Source organism: Borostomias antarcticus (genome assembly GCF_949987555.1).
Source record: "Borostomias antarcticus genome assembly, chromosome: 12".
Classification (NCBI taxonomy): Eukaryota; Metazoa; Chordata; class Actinopteri; order Stomiiformes; family Stomiidae; genus Borostomias; species Borostomias antarcticus.
The window spans coordinates 8,877,762-8,892,047 of NC_140245.1; the positions used below are offsets into that span (position 1 = coordinate 8,877,762).

General features: G+C 48.9%; 1 protein-coding gene across 2 annotated transcripts in view; it reads right to left on the reverse strand.

Moving 5' to 3' along the window:
- LOC311315972 (rho GTPase-activating protein 29-like) overlaps positions 1–14,286 on the reverse strand; it is a 39,462-nt gene that overhangs the window by 2,801 nt on the left and 22,375 nt on the right. Inside the window, exons 1-18 of one of the 2 annotated variants that reach the window (XM_084446705.1) lie at positions 12,375–12,459; positions 11,332–11,428; positions 10,967–11,039; positions 10,500–10,560; positions 9,214–9,363; positions 8,677–8,741; positions 7,737–7,847; positions 7,047–7,127; positions 6,444–6,599; positions 6,069–6,206; positions 5,150–5,325; positions 3,641–3,810; positions 2,888–3,019; positions 2,670–2,768; positions 1,979–2,142; positions 1,376–1,564; positions 728–865; positions 219–463 (exon numbers count right to left, since the gene is read on the reverse strand). In XM_084446705.1, the coding sequence (XP_084302831.1) occupies positions 219–463; positions 728–865; positions 1,376–1,564; positions 1,979–2,142; positions 2,670–2,768; positions 2,888–3,019; positions 3,641–3,810; positions 5,150–5,325; positions 6,069–6,206; positions 6,444–6,599; positions 7,047–7,127; positions 7,737–7,847; positions 8,677–8,741; positions 9,214–9,363; positions 10,500–10,560; positions 10,967–11,023 (2,132 nt within the window). In that variant the 5' untranslated portion in view covers positions 11,024–11,039; positions 11,332–11,428; positions 12,375–12,459. Of the gene's footprint in view, positions 1–218; positions 464–727; positions 866–1,375; positions 1,565–1,978; positions 2,143–2,669; positions 2,769–2,887; positions 3,020–3,640; positions 3,811–5,149; positions 5,326–6,068; positions 6,207–6,443; positions 6,600–7,046; positions 7,128–7,736; positions 7,848–8,676; positions 8,742–9,213; positions 9,364–10,499; positions 10,561–10,966; positions 11,040–11,331; positions 11,429–12,374; positions 12,460–14,286 lie in introns of those variants that run through there. The other variant, XM_084446704.1, reaches the window with a different exon arrangement.

The following is a 14,286-nucleotide window of genomic DNA, read 5'->3' on the forward strand; positions in this document are numbered from 1 at the left end:
TTTTGGGGGGGGACATCTTCCTACGCGGCTGTATGGTCATTTGAATGCCACTAACCCAATCTAAATATTGGGGAGGACAATTTTAATGATCTCAAATATTGGAGGGGACCCCCCCAGGAACTCCACCCCTGATTGTGGGTATTACAAGTTGTGCATGTGTGTGTGTGTGTGTGTGTGTGTGTGTGTGTGCATGTGTGTGTGTATGTGTGCCTCCTCACCTGTGCAGGTGGGCCAGGAGGAAGCGCAGCGTCCGGTAGTTGGCCGGGGGAAGCTGGCGCAGCAGGTCTCGGATCTTGAAGACCACCCTGTTGAGCTGGACGCCGCTGGGGCCGGCCTTCTTCTGCTCCCCCGGCGGCTGACCCGCCCTGGCCGCCTCCATCTCCTCCACCATGGCTCGCTGGCTCTCCTTCGCCAGGCCGATGAAGTCGTTGTAGTAGCGGTACATGATGAGGGGCTCGGGGAGCTGTGTGTGTGTTTGTGTGGAGGGGGGCAACGTGGTTTTATTTTCGACAGCTGGCCACACAGGAAGCTCAAACCTTTATGCAGTTTCTATCCTACTGTATGGAAAGGATGTGTGTGAGTTTCATTGAGTTTCATCCATCTGCAACGGTATGACCGGTAGATCTGACCTCACGATCTGGTCGATTAAGAGCCGTGGGATATTATTTGTGATGTTATTATTACAGTATCACTGTGTTGGAGTGTTATGGTACAGTGGCAGACCCACCTGTCTCAGGTAGAGCTTCAGCACGTTGCTGATGTCGTGAGGCGAGAGGTCGGAGAGCTCCACCAGATCTTTGCCGTTCTCGAACGCCTGGCAGAGCTTCTCCACGCGCGACTTGGCCCCGTTCACGCGGTAGATCCCCTTCACCGGCGGGAACAAACGACATTCAGTCACCTCGTCAAATGAGGAACACCATTCACTTCTATCTAATCAAAAAAGGAAGTGCATAAAAACTGAGGAGTTACGGTGTGTGTCCACCAAGCTGTATGTAAGTAAACAACGCCAAACGCAGAACGCGCTGGGAAAGCGCTGGGTGATGTGCGTGTGATTCTCTGCCACCACAAGAATTGTGGTGTTGTTGTTGTGGTGGTAAGATGACGAGTGATGGTAGTTTCTGCTGTCGTCTTGACAATTTCCTGAACCTGCCCTTGGAGCCTGATTGGTTGACTGAGCTCAAAGTGACATTCATGTGCTGTGCTTTAGCCCCCCAAAATGCTACCTTTTTCAACAGAATAAATAAATAAAGCCACAGCTCTCATCAGCAGCGCTTGAAGTGTGACTTACATCCACTGTAAAACAAGGAGAAATCGGCGCCAGTGCTAAAACACAGCTTGTTGGTGAAGAAACCCCCTTATTTCTGTGAAGTCTCACCTTGATGTTGAGCGCCCGGCTCTCGATCTCCGAGGTGCACTTCCTGATGATGAAGGGGATTCCGTCAGAGCTGTTCTTGGACGCCTGGGCAAAGTCGATGCCGAACAGCTGCAGACGACCCTGCAGCTTCTTATGGCCGCACTGGATGGCCAGCGTCTCCAGACACTTCTTATGACAGGCCAGGGAACACTGCGCCCGCAGAGAGAGAGAGAGAGAGAGACACGTCACCGTGGCCACGGGCAAGGCCACGGGGATTCGCTACTCTGAATTTGAACATGTGACATTTGAATTTGTCACTTTTAACCATGAATTCAATCCAGCCATTCACCGTCTGGTTTACCCCTTACCCAGGATCTCAGCACACTACAGCAGTGTTACCAATGTCAATCTGTATTGATGATTAATACTACTACTACTACTACTACAGTACCATTACTACTACTACTACTACTACTACTACTACAGTACCATTACTACTACTACTACTACTACTACTACTACTACAGTACTACTACTACTACTACTACTACTACTACTACTACTACTACTACTAATAATAATAATAATAATACAGTAATAATGATAATGATAATAATAACCTACCTCCTGGCACTCTGCTCCGTGGAACACCACCAGGCTGTCACACTCCCTGCACTTGGACGGTGCTCTGAGCTTCCTCAGCTTGTGTGTGTGGGCCGCCTTGGACATCTGGACGTTCCGGAAGGGCCCCGGCGAGCTGGGCGTCTCCGTCACCATCTCACCCAGACCTGCGAGGTCAACCGCAAAATATGACTCCTCTCTGGAAAACTACAACTCGGTTTTCATAGAAGGTTTATAATAACCTCAGCTGGGGGCGCAGGTTAGGGCATTTTCCAGGTTTTGTTATTACATCTACACACGAATGCGGTTTCGAGTTAGCGCAATTGGACTGGTGTTGAACAACAACAAGAAAATTGTTTCTAACACATTCTCAAAGTGGGAGAGGTCAGCTTAGAGACAGGAAGTGAAGGCCGAGGCCTGGCTCCTAAACCAACATGGACCCCGTCTGGGCAGCTGTGCGGAGCGTAAAACAAACAATGTCAGAGTGAAACCGACCACCCCTCTCACACACTCAGACACACACACGTGAGTGAGGGTACCTGCTAGCTTTCATCTTCCCAGACATGCGCCAGTCATTATTTCCACGTGTCTCTCTCACGCTCTCTCTCTCTCTCTCTCTCTCTCTCTCTCTCACACACACACACACACACACAGATTCAAACACACACAGATTCACGCAAATGGCTCCGCTCACCGTTGTCGGAGGGCGACGGTGGTTCCCTCTCATCCAGGTCGTCGGCGGAGGACATGGTCCCTGTGGAGGGGGTTCTGGGAAGCCTCCGCTTGAAGTCGCCTGTGCAGAGACAACACACCGCCTCGTCAAAAAACCTCACATCTCCGCATCACTACATCGCCGTCCGCCCTCCGTGGCGGGGGACCGCGACATGGGAAAAAGAGCTGCCGTCAACGCACCCGGGCTGGCGGTGGGGGAGTCCATGGACCGGGACTCGCTGCTGCCTCCGGCGCTCTCCGAGTCGCTGTACATCCCCCCGCCCTGACTACCCGTGGCCCAGGCTGGCAATGGGGCCTGTCCTCGCAGGGCTGCTGTACAAGAAGGGACAGACTTTATCAGCTACGGCGGGGCGAACACCTCGCTCTTCCCCCACGGGTACTTGGTACTTAGATAAAACGAAAACTAGTCACTAGATAAATCTTACTCCTGTCATTAGCAAGCTGTTAAAAAAATGTTATGCATTATGCACACAGAAAAGGGGGACAGCATTCCTTTAATCACTAAAGCAAACATTTGAAAACCCTTTCGTGGATCGAGCATAGTTTATGACAGCGGCTAGTGAGTCATTAGTGTGAACACGCCATGTGTAGCTCTGAGCTGCTTTGACCCCGTGACCTCGGAAGGAGAGGTGTCCCGTGTGGAGTTAGGGTTAGAGGGCACCTGAAGGTCACAGTCAGGGCGTTGCTCGGCCCTCTTTCCACATGACCAGGAAGGAGGCTTCTCAGGTCAGAGTTCACCTAGCTTCCCCTCCCTAATTCATAGACTAAACATACAGACTAATAAAGGCTAGCTAATTATCAGAGCCGTCAACGAGGACTTAAATACTGCATCAGAGAGAAGTCAATCCTGGAATTTAATCCCCAAACTAGCTAGGGTGAGGGATGAGAATGAACTTTGACCTCGGGGAGCGTGCGGAGGACGCGTTCCTGTACCTTGGATGTCAGTGCTGCTGTTGGACCTCCTCTCTCCCATCTTGGTGGGCTGGGCGTGCGGGCTGTCCGCGTCGTCCGCGCTCAGGACCTCGTAGGAGGTGACCGACAGCTGGGACAGGTTCCCGTGGGAGGAGTGAGTGCTGCCCGTCGAACGCTTGCTGAAGGGAAACCTGCGAGCGGTCAGTACACGCGGTCAGTACCCACAATGCACCGGGGCCGACCGAATGTCGGCTCCTCTGAGGCGCTCGACGTGTCATGTGCGGTAGCCGCAAGCGACGCGAGAAATACAGAACGTCATCCATGAATGTGTATATTTCTCCTTCACACCCATTGTTGTAATCACACACGGCAGGCCAGCGCAACATAATGACCGCGAACTGGGTCAAATGTGAGGCCCGACGCGTTAGCTAACACCATTGTGCAGGGGTGTGTGTTTATGAGTGTGGGTGTGTGTGGATAGCTGATAGTTGGCCTGGTTTGATACGCAGAGCACAGCCATAGTGGACGGTTATAAACCAGAGCCAGGATCTCACGCTCGCAATCTCCTCAGCTGCATTCAGCCCTGACCACAGATATTTCCTGAGGAAGGGCACAAATTCAACATGCATTCTCTCTCTCTCTCCCTCACTCACTACCTCGCTCGCTCTCGGTCTCTCCCTCTCTCTCTCTGACTCCCCTTCTCTCTCTCTCTCCCTCTCTCTTTTCCTCACACTCACTGACTCATTGTTGCCTTATGAGAGAAGTCAGCATCTCTACTGTACAATGAGGCCTGTGACTACAGTCCTCCAAGAACGAGAGCCACGGCCTGTAAACTGACCGAGCCAGTCTCACCGTGCTGGTACTGTACTTCCCCCTCTCTAGAAGATAAACATTCAGATGAAAAGGAAAAAAGAAAGCAAAACGTGATCTGGCCTGTGGTCCGTGGAAAATACCGGCCCATTGTTAAAGCTTCCCTAATACTGTTGGGTAGTGTTTGTAGCTCGCAGCTGTTTACTGGTATATACACGTCTGTTTACTAGTATATACACATTCATAAACGTCTGTTCACTAGTATATACCTATTCATAAATGTCTGTTCACTAGTATATACCTATTCATAAATGTCTGTTTACTACACGTTCATAAATGTCTGTTTACTAGTATATACACGTCTGTTTACTAGTATATACCTATTTATAAATGTCTGTTTACTAGTATATAAACGTCTGTTTACTAGTATATACCTATTTATAAATGTCTGTTTACTGGTATATACCTATTTATAAATGTCTGTTTACTAGTATATACACGTCTGTTTACTAGTATATACCTATTTATAAATGTCTGTTTACTAGTATATACCTATTTATAAATGTCTGTTTACTAGTATATACACGTGTTTACTAGTATATACCTATTAATAAATGTCTGTTTACTAGTATATACACATCTGTTTACTAGTATATACCCATTTATAAATGTCTGTTTACTAGTATATACAGGTTCATATGAAACTGGACAAGACCGGACCTGAGGTTGTCGGAGGAGAGAGACTCCAGGCGCGGGTGGTCCCTGGGCAGGTTGCGGACGAACTCGGCGTAGCGCTGGCCGGGCTCGTACAGCTTGGCGCTCTCGCACAGGGCCTGGTAGTGGGCGGGCAGCGCCACGGTCTGAGCCTGCTGCATCTGGAACCAGTTCACAGTCACCTGGCGCCACACAGACAGACAGACAGGGAGAGGGGGGAGTGATTCACCAGCACCTGACAGCGCAGTCCTGTGATGGAGCAGCCCGAGGGCGCTGTCACACTAGAATTTTTTTTCATCTCTTTTCTTTTCTTTTTTTTTTAAACTGCAACCGCGCACCTTTCCGCAACGGATATCAACAAGGGCTTTCAAAGGTGGCCGCTCTGCCGAGAACATTTGGCCCGGCCCCTTCTGGTTTCGGTGGAGCATTCTGTGTGAAGCACTCCTGTCATCTCAGGTTGAAAATACTGTAGTTCAACTTGAGGCCAGAAAACAAAGTTGTTATGGCAACATAACGGTGCCTCACCTCTTCCCAAAAACAAGCGCAGATTCGCAATAGCTGCGGCCACGTATGAGCTGTAGGCTACGAGCGCTTTCATTCTACAATCAGTGGATTAGTAAGAGCTGTGGTGCCATGTTGCTTTTGTGGACAACAGTAGCATTGCACTTTCGTGGACATTTTTGTGGACTGACCGACCGACAGAGTGACCTATAGAGCTGGTGGTCACAGCTAAAAAAAAAACACTATAGTGTGACAATGGCCTAAACCACACACTATCCCCCAGGTATGCAGTTGTTTCTTAGTGAAGTAAATACATCTGATTTCACAGACGTCCACAGTTCCCATTGCGAGGGACGGCTACGGCTGAATCCCTCTCGGAAACGAGGCCTAGCGTCTTGGGACGCCGTGGGGGCGCCAAACTCACGGCTTTGAGGGTGAGGTCGCACTGGAAGACCAGCTCCCGGGTCTGGGTGAGGATGTCGGCCTTGGCGTTGGCTAGCTCCCTCCTCCTGGCGCCCGCCTCGGCCACACAGACCCGGAATTGCTCCTGGGCCTCCTCAGACTGGACACGGGGAGAGAGGAGGAGAGAGGGAGGACACGTGAGCATGCGCACCCCGGCTGTGCCGTGAACGAGAGGCACGGAGGGACAGGGAGAGCACGGCAACACATAAACAAGGCACGCAAAAACAACAACACCGGTTTCATTGTTCCCCTCCCCTCCCGATGCCTCCATCGTATTCCTCCCCGGGATTCCTCTCCCCAGCCGCTCCATGCCCCGCCCCCCCCCCGACACACACACCTTCTCCTCCAGCTTCCTCCTCTTCTCCTGCTGCTTGTTCCCGGCATTGGGCTGCTCCTCCGGTGACTGGGCGCTGGAGGGCGGGGCCTTCTGTAGCTCCTCCCTCCGCTGAGCCTGCAGCAGGCGGGCCTTGCGCACGCACACGTCCGCCTCCTGCTGCTCGCGCGCACACACACACACACACACACACACACACACACACACACACACACACACACACACACACACACACACACACACACACACACAGGAGTTAGACAGGAGAGTGTGACAGCTCTCACACACACTGCAGGTGAGTATAATCCTGTTGTGACTGGGCAAAACACAAATAAACATTTCCCCAACAATGGAGAAAACAGTCAGTACATCCCATTCACAGACACGCACTGTCAGTCAGACACACCATACACACACACAGTCAGACACACACTATAGATACACACACACTGACAGTCAGACACACACTACAGATACACACACACTGATAGTCAGACACACCATACAGACACACCGACAGCCAGACACACACTATAGATACACACACACTGACAGTAGGTCACACACCATACAACAAACACACACACTCGAATATTTCTCACACACCGTTTTCTTCTGCTCTCTCTGCCACTGTTCTTTGATGTCCTTCCTCAGCTTGTCTAGTTCATTCTTGCGAGCCAGCAGAGGCTAGAGGACCAGGGACAGAACAGCCAATCACATTCAAGCTTTACAATCTATTGCTATTCTATTTACCGCTGTTCTTACTTCTTTAAGCATGGCTTTATTTTATTGTGTGTATAACATTGAGAGTCATGATGAGTGAACTGAATCATCAGGATAATGTATAACATTGAGAGTCGTGATGAGTGAACTGAATCATCAGGAGAATGTATAACATTGAGAGTCATGATGAGTGAACTGAATCATCAGGAGAACATTGAGTAGCCGTGTGGAGTGAACTGAATCATCAGGAGAATGTATAACATTGAGAGTCGTGATGAGTGAACTGAATCATCAGGAGAATGTATAACATTAAGAATCATGATGAGTGAACTGAATCATCAGGAGAATGTATAACCCAGAGCTGTGTGGAGTGAACTGAATCATCAGGAGAATGTATAACATTAAGAATCATGATGAGTGAACTGAATCATCAGGAGAATGTATAACATTGAGAGTCATGATGAGTGAACTGAATCATCAGGAGAATGTATAACATTGAGAGTCATGATGAGTGAACTGAATCATCAGGAGAATGTATAACCCAGAGCTGTGTGGAGTGTGTTCCAGCCTCACCTGTATGAATTTGTTGGTCTGTAGAGCTGTGGCAGTTTGAAGGAGCAGCTGGCTGTACTCCATGTCGTTCTTGAAGGTGGATATGTAGATGTCGCTGAATGGCATGAACACCTTTGTGCCAGAAGAAAGGAAACGGAAATGTGAAATTGAAGTCATTTCACATTCTTTTGGCTTTTTTTCATTTAACCAGGTTTGGACACATTGAGATTAAAATCTCTTTTTCAAGAGCAACCTGGCCAAGAATGGCGGCAGTACAAACAGTTGATGAACTCAAAAGTGCCATATAGTAAAAGGGCAGGGAAGCAATGAATACCATTTAAATTAAAGCTATTACAACGATCAATAGAGTCCGTTTCTATAGATTTCACCATGCCTTTAAATTCATTCAGACTCAGTCCGAACTCTAGGAACTGTCATAACCAGTGTCCTGAGACCTAACCCATAATTTTTTTGCTTTTTTGGTTAGAAAGACAGATAAATAACAGGGGAGTCTACCCAGAATGCCCTTATCGATAAAAACATACCAATGACTAAGCTGACGTATTGACAGAGCAGGTCAATTGACTTTGGAATACAATATACAGTGATGAGTGAGGGCTCTACAATTTGGAACAAACCTTAAAGCGCCATGATATACAGTATCCAACATATGGACACAACAGACTGAAGCATTCATGTATAGCAGATCACCATAGTCAAGAAAAGGCAAGAACGTTTGACTGATGTTGGAGCAGACGTCTTTTCCTGTGTAACCACAAATATTACATTACAGTAATTTAGCAAACGCTTTTATCCAAAGCGACTTACAATAATTGCATTTAACGTAGGTAGTCAGTGTACTACTACTCGCCAGAACTCGCATGCACATCTCCTCTCTAAACAAGCGACTAAGAGCATAATCTAGTGCTAAAACATCACTAAAACATTAGAATCAGCCTACCTGTTGACTTGCAAGAGTCTTTGCGGATTCGGCCATTTTGGCATAACTTTTTGCACATTCAATGTCTGAGCAAAAAAAGAAAAGAAAGGTAATTATCCTGTTGGGGGAGGGGGTGTATTAGTTTTTAGTTTAGTTTATTTAGTCCTTTCAGGAAATTCATATTTACAGTCAGTGCATAAAAGTGCAGTAAAGACAACAAGTGCAGTAGAAACATCAAACAGTTACATGACATGACATGACATGACGTGACATAACATTACATTACACACTACAGGACATACAGACACACCGTCGGCTGGACAATAGACCGATGGTATTCATGAATTTAGGGCATGAATAGCAGCAGGAATTAAGCTCTTGCTAAACCGACATAATCCAATAGGAATATGATACTATATGATAAATGTTTATACATTAAAATAAATAAAATAAAGAATTAAAAAAGACTTCTGTGAAGACGTGCCATCTCGTGTTCAGTGGGTTGGGTGAAAGTGGAGTGTGATTCTGTAGGTATGTTTGTACTGGTTCCTAGCTCACCCAGGGCCAGTCTTTTCTCTACCCAGGCCAGCACGTCCTTGGCGTATTTGGACCAGGCCTTGGCGTAGAGCAGCGCTGACTCCACCCCCTGGTCGTTCTTCAGCAGCAGCAGGTCCACCTCCTCCTCCCGAGACAGCGCCACCTCTGGGCCTGAGAGGGTAGGACGGACGAGGGGGGGATCAGGGAAACACGATTAGGGAACGCTAGATCTGAAAAATATCCACTATGAATAAACAGACAGAGGCTGCGTTCCGAATCGCATACTTCTACTACTTACTACCAGTACCTACTACAGCTGCCCTTAGAAAGTATGTACTTTGCAAGCAGTAGGCATCCAATTGGAACATACTACCTTGTCATAACATTGCGTCGCTGTCCATAACGTGACATTCGTCTACAGCTGTCACGACTTGCACGTGACGCACATTTCCGCTGCGCACAGGATTGTGGGTCAGAAAAGCCAGAAAAGCCTGCTGGCTTGCATACTGCAAAATACAACCGGATGTAGTAGGACATCCTGGTATTTTTGCCATACTGCATGTGGCATACTATGTATTGGGACATACTACATTCTGTTTTGGCATACTATATAGTAGGGTAGTATGCGATTCGGAACGCAGCCACAGTCTTCCCTGAAGTCCAGTTGAACTGCTCTGCGCTCATTTCACAGTGCCTGCCTGTGTGCGCGTCCGTGTGCGTGTGTGTGTGTGTGTGTGTGCGTGCGTGCAAGCGATCTGGATGAGTAGCTCAGGCAGAGAACAGAGGCGTTGTGTGTCTGTGAGGATATGAAAGCGCCGGACTCGGGCAGCCGGACCACGGCCAATGGCCCCGGCTGGCAGAGAGACCGGGCCTGGGGGAACGCGGCGACTCTGGCTACGAGGAAGCGCTGCCCGTCGGCGTGGCGCCGTCGCGTAAACACGTGCGTGTGCGCGGCGGCGTCATAAAAAAGCCTGCCACGCACCTCCCAGCTGCCCGCCATCTGATTCAACAGAGCTGCATGTGTTTCCCATCTCGCGCGTAAAACCTACTTCTAAACAGGAATGTCAGCCATTTGGAGGGAGGGAGGGAGGGAGGGAGGGGGGACCACCGCGAGTATGAAAAGTGCAGCAGAAATAACAGGGGTTTCAGCTCGGTTAAGGGCGGGCCCACTTAAGGCATGCGAGGGGCTTGAAAGGCTAAATCACTTGGCTTGATGGTTAGCTGACACTATGGCCCCGGGCTCATACCCGTTTAACCATTAGCCAAACTGCTATTAGTAGCCATTCCGTTTCCAAACGGTTACTCACCTGCAAGGTCATTTTTCTCGGGAACATAACCTCCAGGATTCGCGGAGAGATTCTCAAAAGACTAAAGGGAACAAGATAAGCGCTAGATAAGTACAACAGACAGTACCGGACAGATTACAAGGAGTAGATTCTAAACATGTGCTTACTTTTTTTATATAACTGCCTCAGGAGAAAACATGAAAAGCATACAAATGTATCAAATCTATTTCCAACACCGCACACTGACTAGGGAAAGCAGGCTTTGAGGTTTTTCCTTGAAAGTAGAGGCTTTGTCTAGTCTCCCCCGCAGAGCCCTCCAAAGTACACCCCTATGAACCTTGGCATGTTTTAAAGCAGTGCTTTGAAGCCCACAGCCCTCCAGAGAGCTGGGAGGGTGGTGAGTGTGTGCATGGTGTGTGTGTGTGTGTGTGTGGGGGGGGGGGGGGGGGGGGGGGCGGGTGAGTGTGTGTGAGTGCATGCCGTCTCACCCTAGTCCTCCTGGTCTGGGGGAACCCCAACCCTGGGCTGCCGTCCACATCTCCCATAAGGAAATCAGACACTCTGAACAGAGAACACAAGTGAGTTACTGTTCTAGAACCAAATCTACACTCAGTATTTGTTTAGTATCAACACTACCACTGATGTAGTATGCTGCATGTCATGCTACTTCAAACATTGTTGCTCAGATATTGTTGATCTTGTCAATTCCATGAATCAAGGATTCTGCCTGACTTAACCACGCAAACTGTCAGAACATTCTAGGCTACATACCATTCTACCTACACATCTGATTGTGTTGATTGTCTAGAGAGCTAAAAGACTGTGCTGAAAGGTAAACAGGTGTTGTACTCACACATTGCCAAATGTGAATGCCAAAGTGTCAATGGATGCATATATGTCGCCAAATACAGCGTTCTTATTTTCGTCATTCACTTCCTTGAAGTTAACGCCTGTTGAGAGTGACAAAACCACATGAGAACCTCAATATAGATACAATTCAGAAGGAGAAAACACTCTCTCGACAAAAACAGTGATAGAATGATTCTCTATGAAGCTCATTGAAGACAAAATGCCAAAATAAACAAAATTACCAACGAGCAAAATGGCTGTCATTTTCGATTAACAATTCACAATTCCATTAAATGGATTAGGCCAAGTGATTTACCAGTAAGAAAATTTACTGCACGTATTTTCAAATGACAGTACTACTCTTTGTTTCTATTAACGAACATGTGGAGGCCATAATAGGACATGTTCCTTGTAGTTCGGACAATCTTGGTCGACTGTTGCTGACATTCTTTATCTCAATAGCAGGTCAAATTGATAATGGTGATCACAGAAGCCCTCCACTCTCACTAAGCAACCGCAACCACATGAGTCTGACTCCGCCATTAAAACAGCATATAAGAAACCTAACGAACACTGACGTCAGCTTCACACATCTGTCTCTTTTTCAGTCCAAAAATGACTTGGGAGAGAGAAGGATGTAAAATAAACGTTCTTCTTTTATGCTGTGGCTCAGGCAACATTCACTTTTCCAAATCCTCCATTGAATAATATCCAGTCATTGATCTGAGGTTATAGGTTTCCATTCCTCAAAGATCTCCAAAAAGAAGGCAAAAGCGCTTTGGAATGCAGAGGCCATCGAGCGTCGGCGACGCTTCCATAAATGTGCTTCTGCTTTCTTTCACAGCAAACCCTTCAGTCAGAGGGAGGACATTTGCAAAAGGCAATCGCAGGAACTCAAGATGAAAAAAGACAAACCAAAACAACAAAAAAACTCCCGACTACGCAGAGACTACTTCCTGTCTCCTCACCACAGGAAACACTAGCACAGCTTGAACTCCAACCGACAACCAAGAGCAAACGTTCAGACAGCCACCGCTGACAACTCACCAAACTGACTCTGACAGGGGCTCTAGACCCCGAGAACCCGGCTCTGTTGCAACTGTCCCCAGACTCGCCCCACCTCAAAAATCCACTTCCACAAATTGACGTCTCGATACTTCCACTTTCTTTTGCCGAGGAGAAACGACAGCAAAGCAGCGTCTGACGTGAAGGTTCAGAACCCTCTGCTCGGCCGCAGCGGGAGGCTGGCGGAGGTCTCCCCGGGGAGGGGGGGGGGTGAGGGGGGGCAACAGAGACTCGGAGAGAGGAGAGATGGACCCCGCTGTGCGCCTCCCTCTTACCTCTGAATGCTAGAGAGCTACTCTGAGGCCCCGGCTCAGGAGCGCTGACTTCTTCCTCAGGACATCCTGCAGTCCCACAACAATCCCCCCCCGCCCCCCCCACCCCCCCATCACAATCCAAATATGGGAACTGAATCATTCAAGCTCAGGAGCCATTGTTTTCCTGCACCGAGCCCTCCCTGGGACTATGAACCTGGGAAGAATGCGTTCGGTGAGTTTAAGCGCGTGCGGCGGTTTGGCCGTCGATCTTGCCGTGACTTCACCACGTCACTTATTTTCTCTGACGAGAAGGGGCCTGGGTTGTGCGCATCTGTGTGGGACGCCCGCTCATTTACGACACCTGGGTATCCAGTAACACAGAAGTTATGTTTCTCTTCAGCCCACCAAGGGAACAAAGAGGCACAGTGGGCGTAGAAAAAAGTTTGAGAGAGAGAGAGAGAGAGAGAGCGAGAGCAGATTGATTGCGGTAAATAAATCCACCCTGACAGATGCCAGCATCTCCCCCAGACAAAGGGGACGGAGGGGGAAGGAATTTCAATAACTTGAGAAAGTTGACACTTATATTGCGCTACCCTAGAGATTCCACAGCAAGGAGGGAAACAATGGCGGGTGGAACGTGACCAGGAGGGACACCTGCGTGCAATTGGCGCCCGTAACACAACGAGCGAGCGAGTCCGCGTGGATCGGATATAAAGCGATAGACAGACAATGTGCGGCCGACACAACAATAGTTTCAGATTTGTCTCTTGCGTCAATGTGGCACTACTCCCGTATTAGGCCGGGGGGCGGAGTGCGTACTGCGACGTCTGCAGTCACAGTAGATCAACAGGTTGGAATGGAGTTGGAGCAGATAAATCTTAGCGTTAGGAGACAGGTCGGTCACGTGTTCTGAAAAAAAAACAAAAAACAAGGCTTTTCTCATCCTGTAATTCCTGGCGGCCGTCCAAGCCCCCAGGTGTCGCGGACTGACCTTCAAAGCCCGGGTGAACGGGAGGGAATACATGCTCTGGAAACACTAAAGGCCACAAGTCCTGTTATCATCAACTCTTTGAATCCTCATCTCCTCCTTTTCCCCCCTGATTCATCCCTCTTTCACCCTCGGCTTTCCCGTGGTTCTCCGGTCTTTTGATTCTGTCAGTGTCGTGTTACTCTCTGGGCCGGCCCCGGGGCCAGAGTGTGGTGAGGTAGCTCACCCCCTTGTGGCCAGGAACGCCACTGAACGTCACCGTGGGCTGGATTTAGCAGGACGTGACAGGGAATCTATCATCCTGTCAAGTTACATCACCGGCTGTCCGTTTAGCGGTAGAGCATGTAAAGCTTGCATAATGGATGGAACGGCTCAATGGCGATTCTTTTTTTGTTTCCTATCTGCATTCTCGGCATTTCTAAAGCACCTCTCGCAAGGTGAAGATGAGAGAGAGGGGGAGAGGCAGCGGGGTTAGAATGCTGGTCAGATGGAACGATAAGCAGGTGGAGATTCAGATGGTCCGCATTTCTGACTGGCAGGAGAGCGGGGAACCCGAGCAGAGCGGGGCTACGGACACGTATAACCGCCACCGCACACACAAAAGGCCGCGCCGAGCATATACGGAATGCAAATTACACTCACGAGAGCCTAC